Source organism: Ylistrum balloti, unplaced genomic scaffold (genome assembly GCF_031769215.1).
Source record: "Ylistrum balloti isolate Yb309-2 unplaced genomic scaffold, AGI_CSIRO_Ybal_v1 Utg369890, whole genome shotgun sequence".
Lineage (NCBI taxonomy): Eukaryota > Metazoa > Mollusca > Bivalvia > Pectinida > Pectinidae > Ylistrum > Ylistrum balloti.
The window spans coordinates 65,328-88,123 of NW_026782023.1; the positions used below are offsets into that span (position 1 = coordinate 65,328).

Sequence of the window (22,796 nt, forward strand, 5' to 3'; positions counted from 1 at the left end):
TACCGATCATGTCAAATCCTGAATGATACCATTTCTTAGTCTTGATTGAAAGTAAATAGGCGATGATAGACGGTGATATATAACACCGAATGAGCATATCATTGACCACTTGTAAATACGTGATATTCGTGCATATTCTGACTTACACTTACACATTCCACTTTTACCTTCTTGGAAGTAAGATACAGTTAAGAATATCAGTATCCACGTGGTCAATAAAAGTAAATTTTTAAATATCAAATTTACTGCGAAAGTAAATTCTGTATATCCTGAATGTCCGCCAATACTTATATCAGATTGTACAAAAGACACACAAGTAAAGAGCACATTTTTATACAAATTAAAATACAGTAGAGGCAAACAATTAATTAAACTGCATCATACAGCTGTCTCGTCCTTCCAGGACTCGTCAATGATGCGAAGGACCTAAATTTTGAAGCGTATGAAAAGAGCATCTAGCCCCATAATTTAAAAAATCTCGGAAACGATGTATTATTACCAAAAGTTTTTTTAACGATTTCTACGAGATAGGAACATGACAATAACTAGAGGAAAAATTTAGAAATGTTCTCAACTGGAGTAAGTATCTGGTAACAGAACGATGTAAACATATTTATCTTGGCCGCTTTCACTTTTATAAAGAATGTATATCAATAATAACAGAATAACAAATAGCCTTATACTAATATAAACCCTTCAATCAAAAAGTGGTATTTTTTAAATAATATTCATAACGGAAACTGTGAACTTGCTTTTTAGATCGAACGAAATCAAAGAAGTATTAAACATCAGTTTGTTAATAACCAAAATGCTAGGTTTGTAATGGGTTATTTTGTTTGTCTTTCCACAGTCCTTTATTGAATGAATACAATATTTTACAAAGAGGCACAAACCGATTAATTTATGGAAGAATGATATCAATATTGTACTGTAGTGAACATATGTACTAGGAATATTTACACATGGTATCTGTTATCATGAAACATGAACGACTTAATGTTTTAGATTACTAAACTAACTTTCATTTGTAAGGAAATATATATATCTACAAACACTTATACATGTACAAACAGAATTATAAAAGATATTTTACTCGGATAGGCTAATCAATACAATAAATGTGTAGATAATTCCTTAAATAATTTTATTTGTATAATTACTTTCATTGAATCGAAGAGCATGACTGACCAAGAAGCGATTCACGAACTAGTGGTCAGTCCCAGTAATTCGACAATTTGAGATGTTAAAAATTGCAAGAGCTCCAACATTTTTAGAATTGTTAAAACATTTTGGAATGTGATTTGAAATAAAATAAACAGCTTCCATGTTTGCTTTTGATATTCCTTGATGATTGTACCTTTGATGAGAATAGTATTCATAAAAGTACAACTAGCACTGCGTTAAATGTACATGTATATAAATTTTGAATCAAGAATGTAAAATTTATTCTGAAGCTGATTTTCATGATAGCCTCAATTTATTGCCATTCTGACTAAAAATAACACAAGCTGATTTGTTTCTAATTTATACAAGAGGCGATGTAGTAGGTCTATTTGGTTATATGGAATTTTAAGACAATTCCAAAAAAGCAAGACATAGTCCAGCTCATAAGTCTTCCTTTTTCAATAACATGTTCTTAAGATGACTGAATTAATTGATAGATTCAATTTTAAATTCAACCCTAACGTAGACTTTTGACGAACAAGACGATGGAAGAGGACGACACTGAACGAGCAAAGATACCAAAAACAATTTCATATGAACAAGATGTTTATTAAAAACTTTATATTTATCATTGACATTTTATATTCCATGATGTCTTGTTTTTATACCATATTTCACATGTAAATATATTACTTATTTAAATGCACTTAATTGTTGTATTTATTTGTTCTTTCTCTTAGATAGTCTTCAGTGTATTTCAATATGGAAATGAATTGCATGGGAAATTTATGCCCATATTAAAAACTCGATAAAGGAAAAGCTTTTTGACATTTCTGGAAATTCAAAAGCACACAGTGAGATTGTAATTCATGACAAAGTATGGCTCGAGATAATTTGATTTGTGATCTCTATAGCGAAAAAGGATGGTCATCCAAATAAAAATCATAACAAAAGCAATGATGAACTACATAATGGGCACACTAATTTCCGTGAGAGAGTGAAGTGCCCTTTGGGGGTCAAAGTTTATCCTATCAGCCAATACAAACATGCTAAGGTGTTACATCACATTGTTATACATGTATAGGCTGAATGTGTATACAATAGTTGGAACTGATGCCTTGGGAGTTGAATAACACACCAACATATTATGATAGAAATTTATGATTACACACACAGACAATGGTACTATAATGAAAATATCACAATTTACCCAGATTACACAACTGTTTTACATTATGAACATTAAGAAATTTAAAAGTTTATATACAGTTAGGTGACGAAAATAAATTGCTATAAGGTAGTATGAAATCAACACTTGAAGATGAAAGGAAATTTACTAACTAATAGGGCTAGAACATCTCCATATCTAGAGGTAATAACTGACAATGTACACTTTCTCAGTGTCATACAACCATTTGTCTTCACGTCTAACTCCACCATTTCTCAAAATTGCGATTTTTGGCTTATGTACATTTATAGTGAGCTTACATTCATTATCATAGAGACATAATGCAATTAGCTTCATGTGTTGTAAAACCCAAGGTGTTTCTACAATAAAACTTGTGTCGTCTACATTTACAATTAAAGATAAAAAAAATCAACCCGATTAACCCAGGTAACTAGTTTTCTTTTATAAAATTCAGTTCAAAATCGTTGACAAAGAGACTGTATAAAATCGGTTAGAGTACTCACATTGAAACGATATTATTTTCTGTATTAGTTATCCTAAGCGCTCGACATGTTTTCTCTATTCATAATATTATAACTCATTTTGTGACCAAAATGTGACCTATTGTGCAAGTAAAATGTCAAAAGACATTAATCTCATAATTTCTTATCGAGGTCTTATAATCTTCAGCAATTTACATTCAACTTCATGTTTTGCAAGAACCTGCAATTGCATGTCTTACAAGTTCACACCAGTAATTTTCTTTGAACTACATATTTACACGTTCACACCAGTAATTGTCTTTGAACTACATATTTATACGTTCACACCAGTAATTTTCTTTGAACTACATATTTACACGTTCACACCAGTAATTGTCTTTGAACTACATATTTATACGTTCACACCAGTAATTTTCTTTGAACTACATATTTACACGTTCACACCAGTAATTGTCTTTGAACTACATATTTATACGTTCACACCAGTAATTGTCTTTAAACTACATATTTACACGTTCACACCAGTAATTTTTTTTGAACTACATATTTACACGTTCACACCAGTAATTGTCTTTGAACTACATATTTATACGTTCACACCAGTAATTTTCTTTGAACTACATATTTACACGTTCACACCAGTAATTGTCTTTGAACTACATATTTACACGTTCACACCAGTAATTTTCTTTGAACTACATATTTATACGTTCACAGCAGTAATTTTCTTTGAACTACATATTTACACATTCACACCAGCAATTTGCTTTGAACTACATATTTACACGTTCGCACCAGCAATTTTTCTTTGAACTCCATGTTTAATAAATTTACGAATTCAATTTTGTTTTAGACTTTATGTTCACAAGTTCATATATTTGCTTACCTCTATTGTTATGGTCAAACCATTTTATAGTCAACAACAATATTTGCATCTACATTTGAGTGATCACTTATCTGGACATCGATGATAATGAAATTTGCTTCACTTAGTATCCTTAATTATACGACGGTTGTTCAAAACTAAAGTAACAAGCTTGCCCAAACTGCTTACATGAGTTATGCCTCTTACATTATTAAATCATTGATACAAACTTTTTTCTGTTCCAGATCAATGCAGCCACCTGAAAAGGACAGCTATATATTCGCATGTTATGTTTCGGTATACATGGAATTAGAACTTATTCAGAATATCAGAATAATTCAAGTAAATTCAAATCTTCAATATAACTTTCCTCTTTTCATATTTGAAATTGCGTTCTGCATCTCTGTAGTTGATCTGATCATGAATTCTTAAGAGTCACATGTGCTATTACTGTCACTACTGAAATACTGTTATGAGTCACATGTGCTATTACTGTCACTACTGAAATACTTTTATGAGACAAACGTGTTATTACTGTGACTACTGAAATACTCATGAGTCACATGTGCTATGACTGTCACTACTGAAATACTGTTATGAGTCACATGTGCTATTACTGTCACTACTGAAATACTCGTATGAGACACATGTGCTATGACTGTCACAACTGAAATACTCATGAATCACATGTGCTATTACTGTCACTACTGAAATACTGTTATGTGTCACATGTGCTATTACTGTCACTACTGAAATACTCATGAGTCACATGTGCTATTACTGTCACTACTGAAATACTGTTATGAGTCACATGTGCTATTACTGTCACTACTGAAATACTCATGAATCACATGTGCTATTACTGTCACTACTGAAATACTCATGAGACACGTGCTATCACTGTCACTACTAAAAATATTCATGAGTCACATGTGCTATTACTGTCACTACTGAAATACTTTTATGAGACAAACGTGTTATTACTGTGACTACTGAAATATTTATGAGTCACATGTGCTGTAATTGTCACTTCTGTGTTGTGCTATTTCGTTTATTTTGAATAGATACTCTCGTTTGTATACCGAATTTCAATGTCTCAATTTCAAGATGAAGCGTAGCATAGTCAATTATTACATATAACTCAAAGGTCAACACTCAGCTTAATAATGATTCTAAGCTAAGGTTACTTGGGATTCATTTGAGGATAATCCAAATGAGATTGAGACTAACCCTATAAGACAGCGTTTTGATAAAAAAAGAGTTGGTGAAGACGATAACATGATATGCTGAAATAAAAGTAAATGGCAGAAACCTGAAGCATCTGATATCGCATTCCTTCGTATGGATCTGGAATATCTTGAAACCATTACATGCTGTACGTTCCAAATATTCGGGTCTACCAGCAGGATAATGACATCATTACCTCTTGCATGAGTGTCCACGTTGCATCAATGATATATTGCTTGAGGTATTATGTGTATTTGGAATATCCTAAATTAATTCAACCGCACTGTATAAAACTTAAAGATTCTATTCTATGAATTAACCTGCCAATATCTCAATGAAAGAAATAGAAAGTAATTACCAGAAATCTGAATTGACAACAGTTATGGTATCAAACATTGTTAGAAATTATTTTAGATCATGAATTTATATTAAAACAATCTTTGTCAGTGTTTTAACACATGTATAGTATAGCGACTCTCTTTCTTGTCTGTTCCATTATGAAAAGAGCAACATGCTGAAAGAATTTGAAATATTTTCCTGATTCTGTCATCACAAGAAAGTCTGTACGTGGAACGTTATTTTCTGGTTTCGAAATTCGATGAAATTTCCTGTACTTTAAATACATATATGTACCAAATTAATTATTTTTCACCCGTTAAACGTCTTTACCTTTTTACACTCCTAATACCTAGCTTTATGATTGAATTGAAGACAGCAGAAGAAGACTTTAATGAAGAGGTTTTGACCCAATTTAATGATTTATCATAGGGTTTTTTAAAAATACGTTTTGGGGTAAGAGGTGCATCCTGGCTCACACTCATTTCAAGGGTCAAAGTACAGGATATAGGTGACTTTCGAATTTTCAACATGCATTCTTAGGACTCTACTTGGGTACTACGAATAATACACAATTAGAATTTTGGCAACATTACATGCACCGTTAAAACATGTTCTTTTTCGTGGTCTTGATGTATAATTTGCTAGGATACTACTAGTACTATCCATATTTTACGGAGGTGATTTTGTTAAGGAGTTTATATATTAGAAATGTCTTCTTCGTAAGCGTACTTCGAATGGCAAAAGAACAAAATGCAAATTTTCACGTATACTCTCATTGTTTTTTCATGATTTCACTTTTTCATGGCATTTTCATGGATTTCCAAGGAATCACTTTTTAATAGTACTAAATCAATATATATATATCTGTTTATTTAAGAACAACGTCAAAAACGTATGCATTCTGAACTGTAGCACTATTAGATTGAATTAAAACACGGCATGAAGGTTACAGCAAAGCTCTCCGACTAAAAGTCTACCAGTAGTATCTACTGCCTGCAATCTCGAAAATTGTACAAAAGACACACATGCGCATAGCACATTTTGATACAACTTTAAAGTTCGATACAGCAGCGCCAAAAATGGATTAAGTACAATAAACATTCATTTTGATGCTTAGCTGGTATTCCCAGTATAAACACATCTGTAACTGAACAGGTTCAGAGCTGACGTTGAGCGGTCAGGGCCCCTTGCTGATGTGTCTCAGTGACACTGTAGAATTCTCATTGATATTTAACTCGAATGGATTATGTAGTCTTCCAATGGATGAATACAAAATATCAAAGTTCGTTACGCTTGAGATGTTTGTCAGTAAAATCATATTACGCTTGCCTATTTGTCCAGAGGACACTTCGGACTTTAAAACATTGAGCCGCATTTAACATGTAAGTTACTACTTTATACTATTATACTGATATTGTAAAACTATTTGCTGGATTTCCGCATTACTGCAGTCAAGAATTAGTACAATGTCACTTCCTTTAATACTCATTAATATGTATTCAATCTTTCTCAATCAAATGTGAGACAGATGTAATTAAATTTTTAAAACCAAATGTCTGAAAATTTTTTAAAATGGGAAAGCTAAATAGACTAAATTATTTTTCTTGGTAAGAAAACCGTGAATACATTTACGAAATCCTGCATCTTGAGAAAAGGGTTTTTGAGAAATGAGAATTCGTGATTGGTTGCGAGGTCAGTCAAACATCTTTTGGACGTTTACATTATACGGTTTCAATGCAAAAAAGTTAACTCTATGAAAACGGATTCCCTTTTTATACTTTATGAAAATGTTCCTGGTATACTTGAAGAAGAATTGCCATCCTCTGATCCCAAACATTATTGGAGACTTAAATTAAGTGGTTATGGACATCAAGTGGATTTTCACAATCTGCAGTTAATCTGGTACATCCCATTTAGTGTGGATATTGATGGCGAGAATAAATCTAACTACCCAAACGACTATTGTAGTAATATCGTGAATCCTTCACGAAACGTTTAGTTCTTGTTGGCTAATAAGTAATGAAATTAGAGACTTTTTCAGATATTGAAGGTCGACAACGTTTCAGGTGGGGACTGAAACAGTCATCAAATATTAGGAAATCCCTCACAAACTGGTTGGTCCTCACTTGAAATCATTTTGATATGTCTTTATAGACTAGTACTTTTCAGCCATTTGAAAGTTGGGGTGGGGGTGTAGGGTGAAGGATGGCAGACACATTCTTTCTAACTATGTGACAATTTCCCTTTCATTCATTATTTAATCAGATTTTGAGCGAAGTAATCTTCAAGTACCGATATAATCACTTAACAGTTTTTCATTGCACGCACGATTTATGCACGATGTGTGCACGTTGTGTGCACTATAGGAAAACTGGACAAAATTTGCAAACACGCTTATATGCAATTGATGTGTCCTTCTATCGCACGGATTTTCGATTAGTATAAATATAGAAATTAGTTATGAATAAGTCTCCGATAGATTTTATATTGAGGAGTACAGCTAGGTATGTTTCCCAATTTAGCTATGGAGCTATAGGTTAGAAACATTTAGATGTAGCAGATACACACTGCATGGCTATGTACACTCGTAATCGAATGTGTTGTGTTTGTAATGTGGCACACTTGAGTAGCCTTAGTGTACAGTCACTCAACATCAGGAAAGAATCATCTAAAATCTAAAACCGTTAAAAACGAAAAAGTATTTTTACTTCTGTCAACATCTGTATTCCGCATAAATGCAGCCATTGTAAATATTCTGTAAGGTAAAATTCACGGGGAAATGAGGGGAAATACTAAGATTACGACATTAAATTGCTTAGACACATGTGCAAGTTTGTTGGAAAATCTTTTATCTTTCCATCGACGTATAATTTATATCTATCGCCCTGTTGTAAACTTCCTAAATGTAGACCCTGGCAGCGGTCGTAACAATTTGGTGTATTTATATAGGGGAGAATTCTGACTATCGACCTCTACCAAGTCAAAAATAAAACCGTGTAAAGATCTTCAGAGCCCTCAGCACTACTGCACCTCGTGCATATCTCATACGCACACACGCACGATACAATAACTAGTCGCAACTGTGCGATCATATCACATATTTTGTGCTGATCAATAAATATGGTTGATTGATATTACGGATTGATGATTAAACGGAAATTTCGTAAAATTATGACTGAATAGGCATATTAAATGTTGATGGGTGATTAAAAGTCCTTTTCAAATTGATATTTATCGAAATACAACAGGACCAAGTGTTAATTAGCCTCTCTTGTGTATAGGTTCACACCACAGAAAGAGGCGAATGGTGTGTTCCAAACAACAAAAATTACCTTTATACGGCGTGGGTAAATACGTGATAAACCAGTACTGCACAAAACACTTCGGATATATATCTTTTCTTTACAAAATTGTAGAAAGTTGATTGTAATATAGATCTAGTATTTGTTAACCTTACTATCAAGCCTGTGCCTAGGATAGATTTTAATATGTCTGACCTATAAAGATATCGGTTAGATAGGAGCTATACTTGGCTGTACTCTTACATTTCTGAAAAAAAAACAACAACCTTGTCCCTGTCATTTCTAAATTTACATTTTTATAGGAACTACAACAGAACATCTCTGTGATAGAACTGCACATCCTGGGCACAGACGTGTGATCTTTTAACGTTGTGCGATACCATAACTGTATGTACAAATGTATAATTACGTTGATTCAATAAAATTACTCAACTGTGTATCATATCTGTCATGCTTCTGTTGTAATATGGTCGGTGATAGAAATGACTGATAGAAATCTAGGTGTACAAATATCGGTCAGAGATGGGTGAATAAGTTATATCTTTCAAAACGGTCATCCGAGACGGCCAGTGTTCCTGTGTGTTAGGTACACTGAACCTGTATATCTTAAATGCTCCCGGACATCACTGCTACGTTAGTTCACTTGAAACCCTTAAGGTATGAATGGACCATTAAACCGTAACGATAGCATGAATATTGTCATTTCTTATAAAATCAAAACACATTCCCTTTTTATACAAACCGAGTTATTTATTCTTAAACAACTTGGTGTTTTAATCCGTAGCTTTTCCGTTTCACTACCGTATACTGTTTGCGTCGTACTACCGTAGTATATCTATGGTATGGTTTCCAGAGCAAAAGTTACCACAGTTAAAGCAATGATCATGAAACTTTGTGTATATAATGTTCATGCTAATGTGATGTGCAGTGTACCGAATGCAGGGCCCTAAATTCCAGAGTTACTGTCCTTTGTTAAATTTCCTGTCCAAAGCATAACTTTACTTGCATTTAAACTAGGATAATGAAACTTCTTGTTGTATAAATTTATCATGCTAAGACGATGTGCAGTATATCAAAATTCAGGACTCACATCCCTTCATTGGAGAGTTATTGCCCTTTGTTTAAAGTACAAACTCTTAAATTCCAAATTTTTAAATTAGAATATTGGAGATTTTATCAGTTTCACTGATACTGACATTCTGATGTATGTTAGACACCAATGAATGAAAAATGATCGAAAACGATAAACTATATAGTAAATCAATGTTTTTTCCAAAGACGCAATCATAGAAATCTGTCTAGTGTCACTCGATTTTGTAGATTCAATGTTCCCTGAATAATGAACCATAATTTATAATTTCTAAAATAACATAAATTTTATCAAATATATTATAGATGTAACTATAAAATGTTGAAAAATACGATTATGAGCTATATTTGAGAATTCTCATTAAAAACGTTATCGTCATTATGTCAAGTAAATAGGCATAAATAATACCAGTGTTATATATAATATGTTGAAAAACTGTCCACCTTGATCATTCATTTTTTATGGATCACTCATCCTTGTCCGAACTACTATATTAATCATTTCTTTATCTTGATATCGAGACGATATCGAGATATGTAACGGTGAACATCCTCTGTAAATATCACACATATTTGTAAGTAGAAACACTACAGTACAAAGTGTGGACAAAAATATTATTTTGTTCTATAAGGAGAAGTGGAGATTTCCACTAGAATGTTGTTTTCCTTGTTACTGTTTGAGAACCTGGCACTCCTTACTTGGAGTGACCAAAGTTTTGCATGGCGGTTATAGTCGACGAGACTTACCCCATTCGGAACACCTGGTCTTGCACTCCCTGTTTCCTTTCAGAAGTCTTTCTTGCGTGTCCTTGTTCATATTTGCCCTAGTTTTATAGAATTCTTGTTTGAATTTAGATTATGTTACATTGCTGGTATTTATTTTCTTTATTGTATTTAACGGGTTTTATTATGCTTGCCCTGTGATAAAAACGTGTCTATGTTTCCTTTGTTGTCTATATAAATATCTTTATTATTGTATACATCAGAAACGGAGATGTCTGTCAATGACGATACCACGAGTTCCATGTTGAAGAGGCTTGCTGATGATCCAATGTAAGTAACACAGTTAGATCAACCGAAGTGAACAGTATTACCGACAATGAAGGTGACATTAGAGTCGATACAACTTTCAATTATAAACAAAGGGGACCTGTGGTCGCTACGGTCACATGAGCTCTCTAAACGCTGTCATTGTTCTTGTATGCCTTATAAATGACTTCGTTATAAAGATTGCAAAAAAGGCAACAAACATAAATAACACCTTTAATAGCGCCAAAATAATGAAAGAAAATATATTATACATCTTTCTACTCCTCTAGGAATTGTTAGTGAGGCTAAGGTCTCATCTTTGAACATTTATTCCTCGGAAATCCACCAGCAGTGTCCACCACTTGCAATGTCAAAAATTGCAAAACAAAAAAGAAACAAAATAGGAAAGCAAGTTAATAGCACCTACTTACCACAATTCTTAGTACTATTAAATTTGGATTACAATCGTATTGTGATGATGTTTACCCAAGACGTAGTATATGGGTTTTTACAAAATACAAATACCTTTTTGGCCAATCATCAACTACCTCTTCTAAAAAAGCTCTTAAAGAACATTTGATTGTTCCATCCTGTACACCACCATACCCAATTCTAAACAGAACGAATATTTTCAGTCTCTTGTTATGAGAGCTTTCCGCTCCAAGAAAAATGAACGGTGGTATTATTATATGGTTGGGAACTATACTGAAGCGTATCTCGTAACTGAAAACCGTCCAAATGAAAGAAGAAATATATGGAGGACGAAATCACTAATCGATTATTGAATTTGAGTTTGGAATATGATTATGTTGACATGATGGTATTTTCTTTCTTTCTATTTTGATGCAAATAAATACTTATGGGTATAAAGCGGAGCCACACAAAAAATTGAATTACATCATACATTTATTTCGTCATTCTAGGACTACGGGCCGCAAATTTGTAATCTAAGAAGCAGTTGGGGGAAACCAAAATAAATCGAAATAAATGTTAACATCTAGATGGGGAGCATTAGCCCCGTACTTTCCTGATTGCAGTGAATTTTGTTTTCTCTATGAAAGTCACTCAGAGTCCAGAGGTCAGGAATGAGCATGCGAATGGTTTTATTGTTCTCATTAAACTTGCACATGAATGCAGGTACTTGATTTACATGTAATCTAAACAAATGAGGTGTTACATGTAGATATTTATGACATTTGTTTTTCAGATTTCCTTGAAATGAATTCTATATTTTTGTCGTTACTACAGGCTGGTACTGAATAAGATGGCTTCAGAGAATGGATCCCTTGACCTTGGTTTGGTATGATTAAATATATAGATATTTTGTATAATCACCTGACAGAGGTGATTTTCAAATCTGATTTTTATTTTGAACAATAAATTAGGTAAACGTTAAAGGTACTAAATCTATGAAATAATATTGATTATTTATCTTAAAGGGATTTCCAAACTTTCCACCACCACACCACATCACGCAGGCGCTAAGTGACGCGGCAACAGGAAACAACTTCACGTTACACCATTATACCAGTCCGTATGTGAGTATACACAACTACGTGATGAATTTTGCCCTCCCGTATATGAGTATACAGAATTAAACGATACATTTTACGCATTGTCCGTTGTTCATCCGTCAGGCGTCAATTTTACAATTTAACATCTTTCTGTCAATAACTAGCAGACCAAATGTAAAGGTATTCGGCCAGTGCGTTGATAAGACCGAGCCCGACTAAACGAAAGATGCAAAATAATGATATTTGGCTGACATGTTCCGAGTAATTCCGACAAATTTGTGAAAAGAAATAACCCTGACCCTTATTTGAGGTCACATGAGCAAAATTTGTTAAAATCTTAAAATAACTTCTTCTGGCTAACCCAAAGGAACAATGCAATGATGTATATGTCAATATATTTGTTAACACTGAAAACATCGAATACCAAAAACTGCACACATGTTCAGGTTGTGTGGTATATGGCTTTCGTGATTCGAGATAAATTTATCACTGAGTGTGTAAGATGTAAGTTCACAGTTTCAATTATCAAATGCTTTGTCATGTGAAGAAATACTAGTAATATTCATTTATGTCATAATATATATTGTTTATGAAGACAATATTTACGTGGTAAATAAACGTATACTATTTAAGTCACATGTATATATACTAGGGTCATCCTCGTCTGGTGAATGTCCTGGCTAAGTTGTACTCGAAGTTTCTTTCAACCACGCTGGACCCAACTGACCACGTATTGATCACCATAGGGGCATTCCAGGGTTTATCCTCTATATGCCAGAGTCTCATCTACCCGGGGGATGAAGTAAGACAAAATGTGTTGGTCATCTGCTATCATCACTTCTCCTTCATTTCACTTTGATGTTTTTCTTCCTCGGAGAGAGAGTGAACAGTTTTCTAATTAAAATAAATCATATTCAACAGTAACATATATCAATTGTAACACAACTATGTAAATCAGCTACATTTAAACTCTTGTAAAAAGCTACGCGTTCACGCCGGCATGAATGGCACTATATTATGTTGTAGGTGATTTTGCTGGAGCCATTCTATGCCGCATACAAAACTATGTTGGAAATGCGTGGTGCTGTGCCAGTCTATGTCCCACTGCGACCTGTAAGTTAAGAAGAGAATATTTACACTGTTTAAAAAATGTATAATAATCCTTTCTTGTTCCGATCTCCAATAACCATATCATATATATTATGTTAAAATAAATTAATAGATATCTAGATGCGTGTAATTGTTGTGAACGTATATAAAACTGCATTTTGGTGACTGATGTATATACTCTAAATTATGAAGTCATTATTTAAAATATTGCTTTTCTTTTTCAAATGCAAAGTCTAAAACAATTAAATGAAGTCATAAGATTAAAAGACCTTTCTACATAAATAGCATTCTCGTTACCATTGACATGATCATTCTAATATGTTTACTTCTTCAGTATAAAGATGGTGGTGAACAGAGCAGTGCTAACTGGGTGTTCAATACGGCAGAACTGCAAAAGGCTGTTACAAGCAAAACAAAGGCTATTTTTCTGAATACGCCTATGAATCCATTAGGCAAAGTAAGCTGTTTATCAAATCAAATTTATTATTTTCGTATTGTTAAAGATGTGAATGAGAAATAATTGGTAGCTGAATTTTGAATCGGATTACCATGGCCCTTAATGTGTTCGACATGTCAAAGGTCACTTGTCATTACAAAATTACAAGACCATCCGTCAATGAGGTTGGTATGAATATTGTCAATATATTTTTCCAACTGCGTGTGAAATTTATACATCGTAGCGACACTTTTAATATGATGGCCAGTTAGACCTTAAACATGGATTTCTTAGGTCAATTGATTGGAGTTTTTGTCATGTGCAGGTATTTGACAAGAAGGAACTTCGTGAAATCTCGGATCTTTGCGTGAAACATAACCTACTTTGTGTGGCTGACGAGGTTTATGAAAGGCTGATATATGGTGGAAAACAACACACTCGGATAGGTAAACATTTATTGGTAAAAATTACAACCACTCGTGTGTCGTCGAAATGACGGTAGAGCTGATATCTGAATTAACAAATCGTTTAAACGTTGTATGAAGGGAGAAGTTAAATTCGGCTTTCATGATGATACTTTTAGTAGGTGTGGCTAAAATGTCAACAGTTCCTGTTGGGCGGAATCGATAAACAGATATATTTACGATTTCTAAAACAATACCATATGATTTGATATTTTCTCGGGTAATTTATCTGCACAGTTTCTTCAGCAGTTTCTCTTTATATCTGAAATACACCTTTATAAGAAAGTAGTATCAATTACCTTTATACGCTGTAGCTTCTTTACTTTCTCTTTTTCCATCCAAGATACTTTCCATCTGTCCATTAATTCAGTTCTTGACAATTTCAATATTTACTGAACTCTTTAAATTAAATTGGTCAAAATGGTTAAGTTCATAAAAATGCATGGATTAAACTTAATAAATGACAAGGTCACATGATCAAAGGTCATTGTGTCCAAACGTCAAGGACGGGTAGACGTAATAAAACAAGAATATTGATGTGGCTTCCCGATGATTATTGTGATATGTAGCAGTACGGCGTCGCTCCTATTGACATGTCAGTATTAATTTCTGCTGCTTTGCGTTTTAATCCCCTTTAAAAACGTGTTTTCCTTTCCAGCGAGTTTCCCTAATATGTGGCAGCGCACTATTAGCCTCGGAAGTGCTGGGAAGAGTTTCAGTGTAACTGGCTGGAAGGTAGGCTGGTGTGTCGGACCTAAACACTTAATACAAGTTCTCCAAAACTACCACTTCTCTGCCATTCGGACAAGTCCTACTCCTACACAGGTAAATATTTCATTGCCAATATGAGTGTAGTACACTGTACTGTCTTTCATGTATAGGAGTAAAATTGATATATGAATTTAAAAAAAACATGTGCTAATATACAAAGCAGATACTTCCTTGAAGATAGGACGAAAGAAATGTATCTGCTGTCCCCATTGCATGATTTGAAAGAGGTGACTTAATTTGGTCGTTTTCCTTCTTCCGAAACACCTACATAGTATTTTCGCCTTGTTGTCTCTCTTGACACGGACTTACATTTGACCTATTAGTTGATCGATGAGTGTTCGCCCTTGCGGAATGCTTTGGGTTCTGTGACTTGTCGAAACAGACTACAGACTTTTGAAATGGTAGTTGCTACTCCTTTTTCACTGCAATAACGCAACGGCTGGTCTGCCCTTTATCAGTATAACGTGAAGGAGCTCTGCGTTCTACTGAGAACGTTCGGCTGTACTCTGGCAGTGGCAGCAATATAAATTCTACTTCAGTTCTGCACTATCACATGGGGACTAAGACGGACGTATCTCAGCCCCTTCCCCCTACCTCCATCGCCCTTTTCCCCACTCCCCAAAAGAAACAATCGTTCAACACCGGCACTAACTTCGCAGACACCAGTAGGCTGTTGTTGATAGGGCGTTAAAAACATGAAAGGATGCTAAGGAGACTTCACCAGAAATTATCTGTCAAAAATAAACAGAATGTACACTGAGTAGTTATGTAAACAACTACCAGGGTATTGCTTTATTCTATCACCGTTAAGGTGGTCGGGTTTCAAAGTGGTAAAGCACTCGTATTTCACCTAGTCGTCCGGGGTTCAAATTCCGGAATGGACGTAGAAAGATTTTATGTCGTTTGCCTGAATACGTCGGTTTTCCCACAAGTACTCCGATTGCCTCCCACAGTAAGATCGTATCTGGACCAACAAGAATGATTTATACAAGAACAACTCGTTTCACAATTGTTGTAAGATGAATTAAGTTTGATTTTCATCTGCAATCTATTTTTGAACACAGGAAGCTTTGGCTGTTGCCTTTGAGAAGGAGATGCACGTGATGAACACACCTGAGTCATATTTCCAGACTATATCTAAAGAACTGGAGTTGAAGAGAAACAGACTTTGTCAATATCTCAACAAAGCTGGTTTCAATGCCATCACCCCTGACGGCGGGTGTTACATCATAGCGGATATATCGAATATTCTAGGTAATATCATACATCATAGCGGATATATCGAATATTCTAGGTAATATCATACATAATACAGGATATATATAATGTTATTTCACAGCGGAATTTTCAAATATACTTTTTAGGTTACAATGTTGATTACATCATAGAAGTTATATGAAAAATGTATAATGATGCACATCATACATAATATTAACAGTGTATGTTTAATCTGTAGCTGAAACAGATATCCCGAATATTAAATAAGATACATGTCGAACATACACTGTTGCAGGCCTATCTGATATCTTTATACATGTAATTTCTTACTAACCATTCAGAAATAATGATGTTACAAGACGATATCCCACGAATTTGAATTCATCCACTGTCTGTTGTAGTCAAACATTTTCCCAATAGTTTGGGTGTTAGGGTTTGGGGTGTAAGTTTTTTTTTATTTTTTTTTAATTTTTTGATACATCATGTGAAAATATGTATATGCATAAGACTTGGCCAGCGCATAATTTCTGCATAGTTCGTTTTTTAATGAAAACAATTTTTGACAAAGTCGTGACGCTTTCGAAAACAAAAAAAAAAGTGTGAACAAAATCATAATCCAAAATTAATTCAGTCAAATGCAGTCAATACCAGGATAAATATAAACAAAAGGAAGATTACACTGAGACTCAACATACAAGGAAATAAAGAATCAATCCCGACATATACACCATAGGTTGGGGACGCAGGGATATTATATATAGCTATGGGAAATGAAATAATCATATTTATCATACAGTTTGGTGGAAAGCTGTCCATGTTGTAGGAAAGATTGAGATAAACGACTGATGTGGAAGAGTTTGTTGTGTCTTTGATTTTAAATTCTGGTGGATATATACGATCGATGTGATCAATCAATATCTCGAAAACACCTGTCGAAACATTTTATAATTTTCAATGCAGATATCTTAAACATTAGTTTATTGGTTTTCAGCGCATGCTGTGGGAAAAGACAAAATATCAGAGGAAGCATTAGACTACAGATTTGCCAAGTGGGCGGTGACAGAAAAGGTGAGACTGTAGTGTTAACCGAGTGTGTCTCTGTATCAGGGCAGTTAGCCGATTTATAATCTACAAATGAAGAATAAGATAATAGTATCTTTAATCATTCCTATTGTTAGATTTATTTTACATCTTTTAGATATCATTAAATGCCACCTTTCATCTTATATTCTTTCGGCGAATTTTACACCACTGTGATTGTCAATGATTTTTAACCTTAGATCAAATGTCTTAAATGTAACTAACATCACTCTAAAAAATATGACTTTTAATAAATACCTAGCAGAACTGGTTTCATTCCAGAAACTCTGTGTGATGCCATTGTCGATATTCTATTCCGAGGCGCATCGTTACATGTCTGAGAAATATGTGCGGATCTGTTTTTTGAAGGTAAATTGTTAAATTATGAATGCACTTGCACGTTGAACTCAGATTTACTATTTGATATTGATCTGGTAAATTGTTAATGATTTTACCTTGTGAAGGTAAATTGTTGATCAATTTACCTTGTGAAAGTAATTGTTGATCATTTTACCTTGTGAAGGTAAATTGTGAATGTATTTACCTTGTGAAGGTAAATTGTTAAAGATTTTACCTTGTGAAGGTAAATTGTTAAAGATTTTACCTTGTCAATGTAGATTGTTGATTTTACCTTGTGGAAGTAAACTGTTTGTATATTTGCCTTTTGACAGTAAATTACACATTGTCCAACTTGTGAAGGTAAATTGTGAATGTGTCTTCTTTATGAAAGTAAACTGTGAATGTGTTTACCTTGAGAGTGTAAATTGTTTTAGTGCTTGCCTTGTTCAGGTAAACTTGAAGTACTCTCCTTGTGAAGGTTCTGTTTCTACCTTTAAAGGTTTGTTACATACTTGTCACAATCACATTCCAGGTCACGTATGTGTTTTGTTTTGTAGACTGATGAAACACTGGAGAAGGCAAAAGAAATACTTGATGAATGGAAACAAAGTTGAACACACTTGTGTGTTCCTAATGGTGGGATTTTTCTTCTTAGATTTACAATGTAATATCCCTAGAGTTCTATATAAACTTTAGACAATAGAGAAAGTCATTAGACATCGGTAACCGCGGTAATGATGGAAGAGTGCTGACAATATGTAGATTAGTGGTGACGTCAAATTGACTTGTAGATATGGGTGGTTTAGGAACTTCACCAATGCATCTGTACACCACTTAACAACACTGATCTATATACAGCAGTTTGATGTTTAATCAGACGTTCAACTAACTTGGCATTGCTTAAAGGATAAAACGGACTTATTTAATAGAGAAGTGTTAATTATAAGAGGAGGGTGTGTACAGATGGTTCACTCCCAAAGAAGGTTGTTTATACTTTGTGTATTGACGGTCTATCTCTTTGGCAGGTGGTTGGGGAATACATATATAGTAAGCTATACTCATATATTTATTTAGAACCGTATCAATTATATAAACGCTGGTGCGTAAGGATGGTTCATATCTATAGCAGGGTGATAAGATAAAGCAAATAGGATTCTGGTAAATAATTAAAATTAAGTGGTTAGTTGTTTATACAATATAGTCAGAATTTCTCTGAAACAATTGATTATATAAATGTATGTATAAATAATAATATGTACCGTGATGTGAGGTTAAATATTACGGACCATCAACATCATTAATACTACACATATGATCTTAAATTTGTTTTCATTTATTATGAATTTTCATTAAACGAGTCTTAGGAGTTGTCATCTGAAATTAATGCATACTTTAAATATTTCTTTTTACCACATAACTCAAAAAAGTTACATTTTTAAAGTTTACAGATTTTTAAGCAAAAATGTTTATCATTTATTCCCAAAATGAAAAAGGCCGATCCATTAATTCCGTTTAGTATCAGTTTCCGAAGGTTGATGGACTGCACAATGGACAAAGGACAACACACGACGAACAAATAACCAGTTAGAGATGACATAGGGCCGCTTTTATGATACAAATCTTGTGTTGTGATCTAAGATATTTTATCAATAATGATTATGTATACCAATAAAAACATATATTTCCTTTCCATGTGTTCTAATGTAAATATCAATTATGTAACGTCAGTAACAGGATAATGACTTGTCATCAAAATATTCTGTGGATAAACTTCAACATTTTAGATAGTTTGATGGTAAGGCCTGCTTGTGGACGTATCATAAGAGATAACCTTATTCTGCGAATATCTTCATTCTGATACGAAGAAACGCTTTAGAGTTTACAAACGTTTTTTAGTTAAAATATCTAACTTTATCAGATCGATGGATGAACTATAACATAAAAATCCCGGATCTGTATTTCAACATTTTGAGTAATTTGAACATGTTTACCTGAAAATGACCGAAATCAAATCATCACTAAACGACATCGGAGTCACTGGGTCAGTATTCGAAACTACTGCAAGCAAGTTTCGAAACTTGGTAGCTGCCCTTTTCCGAAAATAGACGGTTTGTATGAAATACTGGGTAACAGAAAATAAACAATGAGAAAATACCACAATGTCAACATAATCATAATTAAAACTAGAGCAAAACATGAACAAAAGATAGATTTACACAGGAACTCCTAAAAAAGTAAAAGAATGAGATCAGATGTTTCAGAAGAGTAAGTGTCTTCTGCTTCATTGACAACACCATACAACTCTTGGTCAAGCCAAGGAAGAAATGTCATGTTTATAAAGGTAAAAGAAGACGAAATCAACAGGCAAACTAACGAATATCAAACATATCCATCTTCATCTCGAGTAAGGAATTGTAATGGTTTCCAATGAGATAACCGTGACGACCGTAAATGCTATCCCTGTTTGTAGAAGGATAACCCCGGGATAGGAAAAATGTGCAAGAGTATATCCGCAAGATATAGAAAATAAAGTTCGCGGAGGAATATTTTACTACTCGGAGAAGCAAACTACTCATACACGTCATAATACTACGTAATACTAATATGTTAATGAGAATAGAGAAGTGAATTCTATAAACAACACAATAGAACAGGGATTGAAATCACAGTCTCATTAAAGTGCAAACAGGGCAGAATCGCTTTTTTTGTTCCGTGAATACCTTAACGTCGCATATTCAAATATGGGCACTTGCACCAAGACTAAAATGTCAGAGTTGAAGATATTTGGTTCTGACAGATACCCTGCCAACTTTACAAGTATTTAATACACAAAAAAAACTAGCAAGTTTTACATCAATGCTTCCAGACACTTGGATCTGACGGACACCCAAAAAATTACATACATCAAGACACATGGTTCTGATGGACAACCAGGCAACTTTATGACAATGCTTCAAGACATTTGGTTCTGATGGACAACTAGACAACTTCACGACCATGCTTCAAAACAATTGGCTCTGATGGACAACCGGACAACTTTACGACCATGCTTCAAGACACTTAGTTCTGATGGACAACCGGACAACTTTACGACCATGCTTCAAGACACTTAATTCTAATGGACAACAGGACAACTTTACGACCATGCTTCAAGACACTTAATTCTGATGGACAACAGGACAACTTTACGACAATGCTTCAAGACACTTAATTCTGATGGACAACCGGACAACTTTACGACCATGCTTCAAGACACTTAATTCTGATGGACAACAGGACAGCTTTATGACAATGCTTCAAAACACTTGGCTCTGATGGACATTTTTTTGACAATGCTTCAAGACATTTCGTTCTGATGGGCAACCGGACAAATTATGAAAATGCTTGAGGACACTTAATTCTGAAGGAGACCAAGCGAACGTTAAAACAACTAAACATATCTGTTTCTGACACTTAAACTTATCAACGTTGCTACAACACATTTGGATCTAACGGTAAACTAAACAAGTGTTCAACATTGTTTCCAGACACTGGACTGTGATAGAGAACCTGACATTTGGTTCTGACGAACATACAAACAACTTTACACGTGCTTCAAGACACTGGACTGTGATAGAGAACCTGACATTTGGTTCTGAAGAACATACAAACAACTTTACACGTGCTTCAAGACACTGGACTGTGATAGAGAACCTGACATTTGGTTCTGACGAACATACAAACAGCTTTACACGTGTTTCCAGACACTGGACTGTGATAGAGAACCTGACATTTGGTTCTGACGAACATACAAACAGCTTTACACGTGTTTCCAGACACTGGACTGTGATTGTGAGAACCTGACATTTGGTTCTGACGAACATACAAACAGCTTTACACGTGCTTCAAGACACTGGACTGTGATAGAGAACCTGACATTTGGTTCTGACGAACATACAAACAGCTTTACACGTGCTTCAAGACACTGGCTGTGATGGAGAAATAAGCAACTTTACACGTGCTTCAAGACACTGGCTGTGATGGAGAAACAAACAACTTAACACGTACTTCAAGACACTGGCTGTGATAGAGAACCTGACATTTGGTTCTGACGAACATACAAACAGCTTTACACGTGCTTCAAGACACTGGCTGTGATGGAGAAATAAGCAACTTTACACGTGCTTCAAGACACTGGCTGTGATGGAGAAACAAACAACTTAACACGTACTTCAAGACACTGGCTGTGATGGAGAAACAAGCAACTTTACACGCGCTTCAAGACACTGGCTGTGATGGAGAAATAAGCAACTTTACACGTGCTTCAAGACACTGGCTGTGATGGAGAAACAAACAACTTACACTTCAAGACACTGGCTGTGATGGAGAAACAAGCAACTTAACACGCGCTTCAAGACACTGGCTGTGATGGAGAAACAAACAACTTAACACGTGCTTCAAGACACTGGCTGTGATGGAGAAACAAGCAACTTTACACGCGCTTCAAGACACTGGCTGTGATGGAGAAACAAGCAACTGTACACGTACTTCAAGACACTGGCTGTGATGGAGAAACAAACAACTTAACACGTGCTTCAAGACACTGGCTGTGATGGAGGAACAAGCAACTTTACACGTGCTTCAAGACACTGGCTGTGATGGAGAAACAAACAACTTTACACGTGCTTCAAGACACTGGCTGTGATGGAGAAACAAGCAACTTTACACGCGCTTCAAGACACTGGCTGTGATGGAGAAACAAGCAACTGTACACGTACTTCAAGACACTGGCTGTGATGGAGAAACAAGCAACTTTACACGCGCTTCAAGACACTGGCTGTGATGGAGAAACAAGCAACTGTACACGTACTTCAAGACACTGGCTGTGATGGAGAAACAAACAACTTTACACGTGCTTCAAGACACTGGCTGTGATGGAGAAACAAGCAACTTTACAAGTGTTTCAATACATTTGGTTCTGATGGGAAAACAGACAACTTTACGATCGTGCTTCATAATATTTGGTTCTGATGGAGAACCAGTCACTTTTACAACCATGCTTCAAGACTCTTAGATCTGATAGATGCACAGACAATTTATAAGTGCTCCAAAACTCTTGGTTCTTACAGCAAACAAGACAAATTTTCAGCAATATGAAAATCAATCTGAAGGACGGAATATTGCAGCATGACTCAAAAA

General features: G+C 34.6%; 1 protein-coding gene across 1 annotated transcript; it reads left to right on the forward strand.

Annotated features, from left to right (window-relative positions):
• The first annotated feature begins 10,651 nt into the window (after positions 1-10,651).
• LOC132546427 (kynurenine--oxoglutarate transaminase 3-like) lies at positions 10,652-18,232 on the forward strand. Its single transcript, XM_060210138.1, has 12 exons — positions 10,652-10,710; positions 11,935-11,986; positions 12,126-12,224; positions 12,853-13,002; positions 13,227-13,313; positions 13,645-13,767; positions 14,072-14,192; positions 14,869-15,035; positions 16,046-16,235; positions 17,191-17,267; positions 17,562-17,648; positions 18,176-18,232. Exons 1-12 carry the CDS (start codon positions 10,652-10,654, stop codon positions 18,230-18,232), a joined length of 1,269 nt encoding a protein of 422 aa, XP_060066121.1.
• Positions 18,233-22,796: the final 4,564 nt, after the last annotated feature.

Bases quoted from the DNA above. Each gene is read 5' to 3' on its own strand.
- LOC132546427 (XM_060210138.1), top strand. From the start codon at position 10,652: ATGTCTGTCAATGACGATACCACGAGTTCCATGTTGAAGAGGCTTGCT. The intron at 10,711-11,934 runs GTAAGTAACACA...TCGTTACTACAG, and splicing joins AGGCTTGCTGATGATCCAAT to GCTGGTACTGAATAAGATGG. The intron at 12,225-12,852 runs GTGAGTATACAC...TATATATACTAG, and splicing joins ACCATTATACCAGTCCGTAT to GGTCATCCTCGTCTGGTGAA.